General features: G+C 29.4%; 1 protein-coding gene and 1 non-coding gene across 11 annotated transcripts in view; both read left to right on the forward strand.

Annotated features, from left to right (window-relative positions):
* LOC127064244 (NAD kinase-like) overlaps positions 1-14,791 on the forward strand; it is a 31,778-nt gene that overhangs the window by 10,839 nt on the left and 6,148 nt on the right. For 4 of the 10 annotated variants that reach the window (XM_050995053.1, XM_050995071.1, XM_050995099.1 and 1 more), the window contains 3 exons: positions 8,354-8,437; positions 12,750-12,879; positions 13,858-13,983. In XM_050995053.1, the coding sequence (XP_050851010.1) occupies positions 8,354-8,437; positions 12,750-12,879; positions 13,858-13,983 (340 nt within the window). Of the gene's footprint in view, positions 1-588; positions 886-2,598; positions 3,011-7,513; positions 7,846-8,353; positions 8,438-10,995; positions 11,227-12,749; positions 12,880-13,857; positions 13,984-14,791 lie in introns of those variants that run through there. The other 6 variants (XM_050995032.1, XM_050995024.1, XM_050995043.1 and 3 more) reach the window with 4 other exon arrangements.
* Trnae-uuc (transfer RNA glutamic acid (anticodon UUC)) lies at positions 1,129-1,200 on the forward strand. The gene has a single exon. It is a non-coding gene; the product is annotated as a tRNA-Glu (tRNA).

Below are 14,791 nucleotides of genomic sequence, written 5' to 3' on the forward strand. Positions count from 1 at the left end.
GAACGAACGAATGAGCGAACGAGCGAATATACACTCTTTGTAAAACGATATGGAAATAGACGCACTTGAGTAACTACGTATATATTTATATACGTATTATATATTTATTTATTTATTTATGTATATGTATATATATATATATCGAATGGAATATTTCGATTCGAATTTATATGCATCATGAAACTTTGTAAAGAACATAACAAAAAATTGTGATATGAAAGAAAAAAAAAAAAAGGCGGAAAGAATCATTTTTCATATTTCTTAACACTTAATAATCATTAAAATCATAGGAATGATAAAGCGTTGCATCCGTAGGAGTTTTTTAATTAAAATCGTGTTGGAATCTTTTTAAATGGCGCTTCAAAGTATCACGTGATATGTGAACAGCTGATCGAACAGCTGAGAGAACTTAGACGTGGTATCTTTTCGTTAAGTCGTATCTTAGATATCTTGTTTCGCGTTTAAAAAGATTATTTCTTTTTTTTTTTAGAGCGTTCTTTTTCTTTTTTTCTTTTTCTATCGTTCGAGAAATGTTTCTTTTAAGAGTGTTCGAACCAACGATCGTAAAATCATGATTCCTATGCTAAGATCTGAACAATGGAAGAAGGAAGAAGGTTTTGGAAGACGCTCGATACTTCGTTACTTTCAAGGATATCAATGAGGCAAGTGTTGGATTAAAATCAAACGGTGACGTAAATGGATGATGGAAATGGTGAAGGAAAAACCACGAAGACGTAGCGTGAGCGAACTGCTCGATTGGAGATCCATTACCGGATTGAAAGGTGGTGCTGCTAATTTCGAGAACAATGATACAGATGGAATTTTCTTCGAGGACTATGATAAAAGTCCGGAAACTAGACGAAGAAAACGTTCTGGCACTTGGCCGTGAGTAAATATTATAAAACGTTGAAAATTATGGTTAACTCCTTTATTCTTCTTATTTATTTGATCGTATTTGATTCAATAATTTATTTTTTTTTTACGATCTAAATAAAAATTGTAAGATCGTCGAATATTAGAGCGTATATAGATAATATTTTAATTCGTAATATCATGATATATTTATAATACCTAATTAAGAATGATTTCTATTTTATATTTGAGAGAGGAAACAGTTTCTTCCACAAGTCCGGTATGGTCTAGTGGCTAGGATACCTGGCTTTCACCCAGGAGGCTCGGGTTCGATTCCCGGTACCGGAATGAATATTTTTTTTTCTTTTTTCTTTAATTTTCTATATAAAAAATAATCGTCGTAATATTGCATTATGGAGTAAATAATTATTATTTATAAGAAAAACGTTTATTACTATAAAAAAGATTTTTTATATATATATATCTATAATCTTTGCTTATTTTCGTATTGAAAGTAGTTCGAAGAGCGTAAAAAAAAAGAGCAGTGTTATATATAACATCCAGAAACCGGCACTTGGCTCATTCTATTTCGTAATTAACCAGAAGAAACGTAATCCGATTTTAATTCGCGATCGAAACTGGAGACTGGACACTAACTTGATCAATAGAGACTCAGCGATCGACTCTGTTTTACATTCGTTAAAAGTAAAACAATAACTTATTTATAGTGATTTACTTTGGATTATTATAACTTATATATATATATACAGTGTGTCCATCTATAGATATCCGTGCGAATATCTTGCGACTGGTTGAAATTAAAAGAAAATTTAATAAGATGTATTTGTATTACTCTGAGTCAGCTACAAAGTACAAATTTTTTTTTTACTCGTGATCTTTTCGAGTTATGAAGGTCGACACAGTTGTTTTAAATAGACGAGTATAATTTTCGTTTCTGCTTACTTACATAATAATGATTATTTGCAATTGAAATCATATCTAGTAAAAAATTATCATGCATCGTTCACGAGATAATCGACATCTTAATAGTATTCAAATAATTGAATTTTTATATTACAATTTGAATAACAATTCATCAGACCACATAATATTTTGCAACTGATTACGTCGCACAAGATCGCTGACCTTCATCTCATCAAAATGCACGATCGCTTGATTTGTAAATAATGTGCTTATATAGCAAGTATGAATGTATTAGTCAGTCGTTAAGATCTCTATTATCTCGTAAACGGTGCATAACGACAATTTTTTACTAGATATTAACTTCGATTACAACTGGCCGCTGCTATATAAATGTACAACAAAATTTATAGATATCTAAGGATATGTATAAATAAAAAAAATGTATATAAAGAAACAATGTCGACCTTCGAAAAGATCCATATGAATTAAAAAAAAAAAAAAAAAAAAAAGAGAGAGAGAGAGAGAGAGAGAGAAAAAAGAAACATTTACATACACTTTGTTAGCGACTTAGAGCCGTGTAAATATCTCTGATCAAACTTTCTGTTAAACTTCAACAAGTTGCTTGCATATCTATGAACCCGACATATTTTATATCTTATGTATATATATATATATATTATCTGTTTACATAATTTGGGAATCATTCAATTTCGAATAATATAAGCATCGAAATGATTTTATTTACATAATTTTGGAAATTTTTGATCTTTTTTTCAACTTTCTTTTATTATTTTTTGGATCGAAAACTTTCTCGAAATAAATTATGCAAATCGATAAAGAAAATATAAATATAGATAGATAAAGATAGAGAAAGAGAGAGAGAGAGGGAGAGAGAGAGAGAAAGAAGGAGATAGAGATAGAAAGAAAGAGAGTGGCAAGATTTCGAAAGGAGCAATTGATTGGTCGTGACGTTTACAACGCATGCGCTGTTTCAATAGCGCAACTCGGACGACGCTCGGGCGTCGCGACGCCGGTCGTCGTCATCTTTGTTAGTGTACAAACGGCGAACCCGCCCAGTTGGTGTTCTTCTTTCGAGTTTCTCACTACCGGAACGTGCCTTAATCCTCTTCGATCGGCATCAGCTCGTCTGTTGCGTCTCTTCTCCTCTACTTATCATTTTCTTACAAAGTCTTCTTGGCTAGATGTACACAAACATGGACGAAGCCGAGTTGAGGTACGACACGGACTCTTTCTCTTTCTCTTTCTCTCTCTCTCTTTCTCTCTCTCTCTCTCTCTCTCTATCTCTCTCTCTTTCTCTGACACACGCATACGAATATACGCTCTATCTCTCTGTATCTCGCTTTATCTCTATTTCGATCGTTGCCAAACTTGACATACGATACTCGTAGCCTACATTTTATATCGAATAACTTTTCAATATAATTTTAAAATGAATTTCGAGTTCGTCGATCGATTAATTAGTTTTCTCAAATTAGATCTTGTCACATGCGCACGTTTTTGATTTAAAAAAAAAAAAAAAAGAAAAAAGAAAAAGTGCACGGTTAATACAACAAATGATATATAACGATTGGAATTAGATTTTGTTTATTTTTTCTTTTTTTTTTTTTTAAGTAATCGATTAGAATGCAATACGAATGAATTGTCTATAAACTCGATTAAGAAAAGATAACAATTCATTATATTTTTGATTGGTGCGAATACTTGGGAAGAATTTCTTGTATTTCCCGTAACGTCGTAAAATCCCGTAAAAGTATCTGAGGCATTAAATTGTTTCGTTCTAATTTGATCCAATGCATTACGTATATGTAAAGTATCAGATCCTTATTAATTTAAAATTAAAAAGACATTGTCAGGTACTAATTGCAAGTTAGAATAATTAAATAGCTGCTTTGGTCTTGGCGTAATGAATTTACTCGGGTGTTGAAAAAGAGAACAAACGGCTAGTGATGCTGTGAAAGACGAAAGGCAAACGATCCACGACTCTTTCTTCTAAGTGTGACAACTGAGAATACGTACATATATACATACATACATATATACACAGAGAGAGACTTATACATACATACACATATTTTATTTTATTTGTTCTTTATTTCGAGTCGAGAGAGCGAGAACGCGTTCACCTTTCGCCGTTGAGTTGCTATGGAATGTACGCGTTTGCTTCGGATTTTATTCGATGCCCTCGAACGAACGTAGTCCAATGGAGCTAGCAACGCGGTCCATGATGGGACTCTCCTCTGGTTTTCAACGTACATATAACGTGGCGCCCTGCTTACGAACGCTCTAAAGAATTTCAAGAATTCTCACGCTGCAATCGATTACCGAACCGGCCCCGAACTTTTCGCGTTTCTCCTTCTCAAGTTCGTTCGAGTTAACTCGGTCAATATATATTACCTCTTGGAGCCTTTTGAACCTTCCAAAGTGGTTCGACCTAATTTCCCCTTATTTATTTTATATTACATTATTATTTTTTTATTTCTTTTTCGTTCAATTCAAAATCTATGTAAGGATTATAAGCGGATTTACTGATCGATGATATATTTATGCGAGTTCGTAGTTTATTTTGTTTTTTCTTTCTTTCTTTTTTTTTTCTCGTTCTTGTTAATTAAAAGAGAAAAGAATCTTTTTCTATAGACTTTTTTTTTTTTGATTTAGTTTGTTTATATAATAATAATAATTTTTAATAATTCTTATTTTAATTCTGTTAACAATTATATATTCTATTAGTAATTATTATCATCATATTAATATTATTATTTAGATTAATATTGATATTAATTATAAATTGTCATTATATGATTATTATTTGGATCTTTTTGCGTGGGAAATGGATTATGACGCATTTCCTGTTAGTTTTAATAATAACGATTAGTATATAGTGTACTCTACTTTTCAAATATTATTCTTCTTAGCTAATCGAACTAAGGTGAAAACTTTCAAACGTGAAAAACAATACGACCTTCTAAAAGTTTCTTTCTTTCCCAATCTCGGAGAAAGTTTTCTCTCGAGAGTATCTGCTAATCGAGTGAAACGATAAATAAAATAATTTCTAATGAGCGTTAGTAAAACATAACCGTGTTATGCATGCGTGCGTGTGCGTGCGTGTGTGTATAGTGGTCAAGCTTATATAAAATTCTTTCTGAAGATATTTCATTCAAATTTTCCATATGTGATCGTACGATCGCGTAACATACGTTGCTCGTTAGACACTAAATGTTTGCAATCTGGTCGTGCGTGAATATACGTGTAAACATTTGTGATAAGAAAACGCTTTTCTACGATAAAAGCATAGATACGTTCAATGTATATACGTAAATATTGAATCTACAAAGTCATATAACATGAGTACTTGAAAAGAAAAAAAAAAAGAAAAAGAAAATGAAAGAAAATTGCAAAGAAAAAGAATAGAATATTTGCAAGGAAAATAAATGCAAAATGTTTTTTTTTGCAAAACATGTAACTTTTCGTCGATTTTTAATATTTTTTCTTGTTTTTCTTTTTCTTTTTTTTTCTTTTTTTTTTTTCTTATGAAACTTTAGAGAAACGATATATCTGAGGAAGTATTGAGTTTAGAGAAAAAATGTGAGATAAAGTCGACGATCTCTATCGTGCGTATACGGATGAAATTTTTTCGAGATAGGATAGATTTTTAATAACTTGAGTTTCTGCATGCCTTCCTTTTCGAGCGATTGTAGAATCAAACACCTTTACCGACCGACCAAGCATGGAAGAAAAGCTTTAGTATCCGGGCAAATGTAACGGAGAGCGATCGTCATTCCGTGAACGGCTACCTTCCGATTCGGTCCTTTCGCTGATCCTTTTATAACTCGTTATTAATTCATTTTATTTGTTTGTTAACGAAAGAGAGATTCGTATCTCCTTTGGAGTGCATCTTTTTTGATTCATAGTTTCATACGTTCCGAGTGAATTATTTGGTTGTTTAAGCTTACGAGTGACGTGACGTTATAAGATAGAAAAGAGAAAAAAAAGGAAAGAAGAAAAAACGAGTGATCTACGATCTGCGTAATCAGGAAAAACAAGAGTTCCATGCACATTTGTATTTTTTCCTCATGATTTATGATTCATGACAAAAATCGATTGACGATGTTTATGCTCGATTAATCGATAACACTGCTGTCTCGTTACTATGTATTTTAAATCGCTGTCCTCGTCGATGTTTGCGCTACTTGGATATTTGCAAAAGATAACGTTCGAATGTTAAACAAATTTTTATTTTATTTTATTTTTATATGTTAATCGCAAATAACGATTTTCGATAATAACGTTCGATAAAAATTTCTTAAGAATTGTTTTTCATCAAAGATGTGCAATCAATGACAAATCTGCAGACTCGATTCCATTGAAGATAATCTTATAATATTATCAGTGATAACTCCACGATAAACGTTCAAGAAAGGGGAACTTTTTTTAATATTTATAATCTTCATCAAATCATTCATTCAATATCATCTTTCATCAAAGTACTCTATCGTATAGTTTTGTCTATATTATTATTGACAAAATTAAATGATAAGTTAAAACTGGCTTTTACTTAATCGGACATTTATTTAATTAATTCGATAATCATAAAAGTGATCTAAATCATACATTTTTCCTTTGGAAATATTATTTTAATCTCTCGGTTTGAAATAGTTAAAAATTATTGTTCTGTGATAACAGAAAAAATAAGTATATTTATTGTTCAGAAATAATTGTTTTATGTAATTTAAACGTTTTAGGAATATGTGCGTTACAATATATCTATCTTTTAATATTTCAAATGATCCATAGATCACTTTAATAATCATCGGTTTAAAAAATCCTCGTATGCACGCACACATGTACACGTCGATAAGATCTTATGAATTATTCGCGAATGTTGACATTTAATTTACAAAACAAAATTTTATTTAATTTAATTTTTAGATAAACAATGGCGATTTTGTAATCGGGATTATTTATGTAAAATTATACTCAACCGGTATGGTAGAATTTCTTTATCGACTGAGTCCAGACAAGTTGGAAGATTCGCTTAACTCGCTCGACACAGTGTTCCGATTTCACTGTGCGAGTTCGTTTTATACTTGCGTAATAGCATTCCAAAGTTGGACGTAATTCGACATAACAACGAGTTAACTACAAGATGAAAGCATACCGTGAAAATCCACGTCGTCCATTTTATGAAAACTTGTTTCATATTTTTTGAGGATTTCTTTTCTTTTTTTTTTTTATCTTCGATTGCAGGAACGATATCGAACGATAACGAACTTTGATCATTTTTCTTATTCTTCTCTTTTTTCTTGTTATCTATAGAAGTATTTTAAATTATTTGTTTCATAATTATCCTTTGTATCTTATAATTTATCTTTATTGTAAAATTGTTTCCTTTCGAGATTAGAATTTACGTAAATTCTAAATTGATTGTAGATTTAATCATCTATAATCAGATGTTGTTTCCATCTTAAAAAAAAAAAAAAAAGAAATTCTATAATTAAGTAAATCAATAATGATTAATATAATATTATCTGATGGTATATAATAAAATGAAATAAATAATAAAAAAAAATATATTCAATATTATAAATTATATAATTTAATAATATGTGGCGTAGTTTACGCTACTCAATATTATGTAAATAAATTAGTTCGTGATCGTTCTTCGATTTTGCATGTACTTTTTTTCAGTAATTAAAACATAAAACTCAATTGACGCATGAGATGAAAAAAAGATTAACTTCTTATAAATTATTCAAAGATCATTAATGAATAACAAATCAAACTTACGTGCGTTCGTATGAAAACTTTGTTTGAACTTTGAATATCTTTCTGGGAAAGTGTAGATTTAAAAAACAAAAAAGGAAAAGGGAAAGAAGAAAAGACAAGTGGTTCTAAGAACTTGTAGTTTTACAAAATGACCGATCAAGTATCACCGTTACGTGAAAACTTTGTTAATGGATATCTCGATGGTTGTTTTGATAACATCGATCAATTCGACAATAATACTGACAAAGGGTCATTGGATAATTCTTTACAAAATCGTGTGCTGAGGTAGTATGTTAAAAGAAAAGAAAAAATAATAATAGTAATGTTAATGACGTAAATTATTAATGAGATTGTTAATGATCGAAATGAAGGACTTGAAAATATTCTGGAAAAATTGTTTTAAAAAATGCTAGATGATCGTCCAAATGCAAACGAGCGTGTTAACATTGACGTACTTAGTTCCCAAGCGAATAATTATTACAAAATGAATTTTAAAAGCGCTTGACTCGATTATGTATTCCATTGTGTACTTGTGGAATTATAGAAGAGCTTCCGTGGTTTCTATTCTGCGACTATATTTTTCTTTTTTCTTTTCTTTTTTTTTTTTTTACACACTTTCCAAACGCAAATACGATAATCACGCTGACCATTAAAAGTTACTTATTTCGATCATAGACGTTATTTCTCTATTTATCATTTATATTAATTTTATTCTTCGATTAGATTACTTACGTATTTATTATTTTCATTTTCATTTTTATTTATTTATTTATTTCTTTATTTCTTTCTGTAGGAGAACGAGAAGCTTAAACGCACCAAGTCCAATACAACAATTTGGACCATGTGGGCGTATAATGAAAAACTCAGCCATGGTCATGTAAGTAAATTGATTTATATAAATTATCATTTCTTTCTTTTTTTTTCTACATCAAATTTTAGACATAGCATTGAAAAATAATACGAAACAATAAATAACGAAATGTTAAAAGAAAAAAAAAGAAAGAATAACTTTTCGTACAATCGATCGAAATAATGATCGCTTTCTGAAATTTATTAACATTAATTAACATTGGAATATAACATTGAAATCGTTGAAAGTCAAATTTATATAATAATAATAATAATAATCATAATAAAGAAAAGAAAAGAAAAGAAAAGAAAAGAAAAGAAAAAGAAAAACTTCAGCCAATACCGATCATTCAGATTTAATTATGCGGAGGGTAATTTTCTGCGATGTCTGGAGATTCATCGAGTTATTATTTAAATTATATTAAAAATAAATAATCAGATTAAATATGACGATGATATTTAATTCGAAGATTAAATAGAAAGAGATAGAGAGAGAAAGAGAGAAAAAGAGACAGACAGACAGACAAAAAGAGAAAAAGAGAGATACACAGGTCAAAATTATTTAGAGAATGATCGATCGAGGATTCTCGATCGAATTCTCGTTCAATGTCAATGTCGTCTCATCGCGTTCGATATTAATCGTATGGCTTATGGTCATCGTTGAAGGCACAAAAGTCTCGTGGCCTATTTCGCAGAAACGGTACTCTCTGTAGGCGTTCACCATTCTTCGTGGCTCGAACGAGCGATCATGAAATAAATAAATGCGTGTTCGAGACGTTGTTTGCTATTTAATAAATCAATCAAAAAAAAAAAAACAAAAAAAGAAAAGAAAAAAAAGAAAAAAAAGAACAAATTCGACAAAGATTATTATGTATTATTTTTTATTTATTTCTTCCTCTTTTTGGTTTTTGTTTCTTTTCGTATTCTTTCTTTTTTCTTTTTTCTTTTTTCTTTTTGCTTTGTTCAATCTTTTTTGCGACCGACAAGAATTTTTCTTTCAGATGATCGTACAAGATCATGAAAGAAAATGGAAAGATAAAGTGAGATCATTATATAGAAATACAATTTTGCCCTTGATCAATAGTGTATTCGCCTACGTTAGACATTAGAATGACATTAGTACATACGTAGTAAAGAAATATTTCAAGGTTTTTACGTCAGTGAGGTCCTTCATTATTCATGGGTATTATTATTATTAATTAAACAAGATAATTGTATACGAGTATTCATTCATTCATTCTTCCTTTGCATTTTTGTCCTTTTTCTTTTCATTTGACTTTTTTTTTCTTTTTTCTTCCTTTTGTCAGTTCCGTCTTTATAAATAACTATTATAATACTTTCGACATTTTGCTTTTGGCAAAAATCTTATTACATTGCTAGAATGATCGAAGCAAAATTTGAAGAGAATAAAAAAGAAAAATTGTCGAATCATTCGACTCAGTTAAACTCAGGTATTGCGATTGTGTAACTCGAAATTGTAACGGACTCGTCATCGCCTGTGCATATTTTTTATTATCATAAATTTTATTAGAAGATACAATAGAAGTCATCGACGCTTGTTATAAAAACAAATATTTTGTGTGGCAAATATAAAATGTGATTCTATCATCGAATTCTATTAGATTATTTTAATTTGGATTCTACAATCATTTCGTAATCATAAATGCCGCAATAAATTATGTTAATAATCCGGAAAGAGACTCGTCAGATCATTGGTCTCTTTTTTTATACTACAAAAAAAAATTCTAATAATTTAAAAATGTCTTCGCAAATTATATTTACGAATTATTAATATCGCATTATATGATTTCCTCATCATTCTTGTCATTTTTTATTTTTTTTTGTACAACGCAGATAGTCATATAGTCCTTGATAAAATGTCTTTCTTTTTAAAAGTAGTTTATTTCATTGGGTTCTTTAATAGATATACAATTGCTTAAAAATTTTATCTGAGTAAATAATGATATATAAATAAATAATGATATATATATATATGTAATTTATAAAAGTTTTTATCAAAAATATAAATGCCAAGCTACAGTAAAACAAGATACAGCGTATCAAAATTTCCTGGGTGAGTCAAAACTTATTAGATGTTTTTAAATATCAATTACTCTTCTTTGAGACTTTTAAGCTTGTAGTTTTACATACAAAAACAATTGTTAATCCAAATGATTTTGGAAAAGAGTAATTGATTTTTAATATCATCTAAGATCTTTTGGTTCGTCTAAAAACTTTTGGTCCACTTTGTATTATCATTTAAAATTACATCATTACTTGACTTGACTTATATTATTTACATTATTACATATTGACCAATCCGATATTACATTATTATTTATTATTTATTTCTATATAATTCACGAAATAAAAGATTTATTATTTATTTACATACAAACTACCGAATAAAAAATTTATTCTTCATTTATATTGAAAATTATATTGACATTATTTAGTGATTAATCAATTACATAAGAAATATATAATGTAAATTCTAAATTAAATATTGATGTACTTAAATTTGCAAAACTATTACCATACGTCATTATTATCTATGACTGCACTAAACACTTAACTTAAGTGTAGATATACTTCAAAAAGAAACGAAGACGAAGAAAAGAAAGATTACGTTGTATGATAGCACGTGGACAAAGCGAACGAAACGAGTAGAACGCATGCGCTTTAACGTACTACCGTTTACCATTAAAAGTTCGCAACACGAGTCGTATCGTTACCAGTTTGCGAGTGACCATCGCAGGACGTGAAGTGTCATTTCGTTGTATCTTTTACAACTGCAATCATGGTTGGAACTGTCAAGTGAGTTGAAGTGTCATTAATTTGTAAATTAAACTTAATTTATTCTTATATCACTTTGAAGCTGTTTTAAAACGATCAATGAACTGTTACGCGATTTATTTTATATTTGAGCATTTATTTTATAAGAATAATTTTTATTATTATTATGAGAAATACGAAAGATAATTAAAAATTGTTTTTGTTATTACGTTCAAAACATATTAGAAAATATATAGATAAATTGATGTTTTATAACGATGTAAAAAAAAAGAAAAGTATCGTGTAATTAACGTTTTTTTTTTCTCTTTTTATACTAAATTTATGAATATTGATTATATTACACTGAAACATATGTTGATGGATACATTAAAATACTGGTTTTTGTTGCCTTTTATTTTTTTTTCTTTTTTTTTTTTCATTACAACGTTGATTCATATCGTGATATTTAATCAAAGTCGATATAAATCGATAAAAAATGATACTAATTATTTCTCTAACTTTGAATAGAAAATTAAAAATTCGTCAGATTGACGGATTCGAATTGATTAAATTTAGTATTAAAATTTGACACACAGGCATATATATATATATATAATAAAATAAAGATAGAGGATAGAAAATGCTAGAAATTTGAAAAATAAGGAAACAAAATTAAAACGAAATGCACTTCGCGTCGAAAAATATTCTTGAAGTGCGTAGATTTTTTCGATCGTTTGAATAATTATTCGAAGGCGTTTGAGAAGAACATATTACTGAGTCCGAGTTAAATAGCGTAATTATTAAAGAACGCGTCGGTAGGTTGGTAATTCGTTGATTTATTTTCTTAGCACGAAGTAAGTTCTTTTATCTTGACCAGGAGTAAGTTACGTGTGTCTATGACGACGATTACCGTGTCTTATGAATTATTATTAGGTAAGGTTTTCTACGATCGATAATGACTCGAACTCGATGGATCCCCGTCGCCTCGACCTCCTTCATATAAATTTCTCATTGATCCGTTTGAACCCTGGAACACTATGATATTGTAATAAAAAATAAAAACAAGAAAAACAAATAAAAATAAAATAAAATAAAAGTAAATAAATCAAAGAAAATAGGTGAATAGAAGAATGGAATAGGATATATGAATAAAGCTTTAAAAATAAATCATACATGAAATATTCAAGTAATTCAAGCTGAACAGCTGATTACATTAAATATTGAAAAGCTATTCTTTCCTAATGACCCAGCTTAAATTCGCATATTCATTATCTCTTACGGGTCGTATACGGCCGGAAGTTTCATAGACTGTTCGAGATCGTTAGAGTCAAGTCCAGGTATGTGAGTAGGGACGTATACATATATATATATATGTATATATAAAGTAGAAGTACATTCGAGGTTTTCAGTTAAACCAAATCATATTATCGAACTTATTGGAAGTGTCTCCGACGAACGATGTCTCCGGAAAAACATTTTTCAAACGGATTTTCGAGATCATCCGAACATTCTATATCAACAATTCAACGCAATAACGTAAGAAAATTGAATGACGCGATTTACAGGACCATCCAGGATCCAGCTTCGCAGAGGTTGACTTGGTACAAACCTCCACTCACTGTCCTCGTAATAAAAAAGGTCCGTGATTCGTCGGTACTACCACCGTTTGTTCAGTTGGTAACATGGTTGATAGAAGTAAGTAATTATGATCCTAACAGTAAAACGTGATTACCTTGTGTAACATAGCACCGAAAGAAAAAAGGAAACGTGATCATTGCGAATGTGTTTGTGTATAGTGATAAGCGATAAAAATGTTTGGCGGATATATTTTTTTTTCTTTTCTCTTCTTTTTTTTCCTTTTTTTTTCTCTCTCTCTCTCTCTCTCTCTCTCTCTCTCTACAATAATTCATCAATTATACAATTATGTTTCGTTGATGATCGTAATCGTTGTTTATATAGATTTTCTTAGTGGAATGTAATAGCTTAGTTAAAAGAATGTTCGACTATTATACAAAATTTTCTGATCGCATGTTAATCAACTGCTATCTCGACACATAGATTTGACTTATACATTATTATTGCTTCACACTGTACATGCATTGGAAACTAACGATCTTACTGCATGCGATCTTTCTTACACGAATGCACCTTTTACCTTGCACTTTCTCGAGAAAAAGGTACAAGTGATTTTCTTCTTTCCTTTTTTCTCAGTTTGCTTTTCATTTTGCGTAAAATAATTTCAATGTGAAGCATGACCTTCAAAGCATATCAATATGTACTAAATGTGCATACGTGATCATATGATTTTTTCGTTATATATGTTATTTATAACAATGAAATTGTGTATCACGATTTTTTTCCGTTTTTTTATATTTTTTTTATATTTTTTTATTTTTTCCTTCTCTTTTTGTAGTAAAAATTATATTATTTTTCGCTGAAATCATGCGAACAAAACCAGAGTTCATGTTTATCAATATAATACTTGAATTTCGTTTTCTTATCTCGCGATGATAAAGAGTAAGTTTCGACTCTACTCAAGTATCGCACGCACTGTACAGCTATTTTGCAACCTAATATCACGTGATCATTTATTCTAATCGTAAATTTGTATTAATTGACATATGTATATATATGTATATGTATATTTATGTAATAATTTATGATAATTCGAAGGAAAAACGGATGGTCGTATTCGTGGAAGCAACCGTACTTGAGGATTCAGCTTTGGCTCGTGATCTAAGATTCCAAGGGGTTCGAGATAGATTACAAACTTTTCGAGATGGAACTGATGATCTACAGGTAATGAGATTCATTTATTTCGGATATTTCAAATCTATGCTGGTAAAGTAAAAGTAAATATATACGTGGAAAAATAATAAAATTTAATTATAAATTAAAACGTTATATCGTTTTGCAATATAAAAATATTTACAATTGATTTATATCGATAATGTGTAAGACATTATCGATATCAATAAGTTATTTAACAAAGTAATATTTTTTATTGTTTCTAACAAGCATTATAAATTTTCTTTTTTTTTTTTTCCGGACAAGAAAAATATGTTATCAATATAAATATAAATTAGATTATATGATATTATTCTGTTCCTCTGTAATCGTACAATCAGTCAAAAGATGATTTTACATGATAACAGAAATGATAGGAAGTAAATCGTAAAGCCATTCATATTTATAAATACGTATGAAATAGAAGTATATCTCGAAATTTACAATTAATACACGTGTACCCGACGTAAACATGAATTTCATTTTTAAATTGATTACTCTCATGAATGAAGTCTTTAAAAAAAAAAAAAAAGGAAAATGTTATTCTTTCTTTTCGATTTATTTTTCCATGTAAAATCATTTCCTGGTCGTTTGTACCAGAATATTGCATGTACACCCTCTACATATATAATGGGTATTTCATTTTACACGTAGCTATCTCCCTAATTATTTGTTATATAAAAAAAATTTAGTTCAAGCTTAGTTTGTTTCGAATGTAACATCTTGCGATGTTCACAAATTTTTTCTAAACTAACATGACTTAGTGATTTCAAGGCGACTATTGTTTTCTTAGATGGATAGAACTATAATATCATGTTCT

This window comes from Vespula vulgaris, chromosome 1, assembly GCF_905475345.1.
Source record: "Vespula vulgaris chromosome 1, iyVesVulg1.1, whole genome shotgun sequence".
NCBI lineage: Eukaryota > Metazoa > Arthropoda > Insecta > Hymenoptera > Vespidae > Vespula > Vespula vulgaris.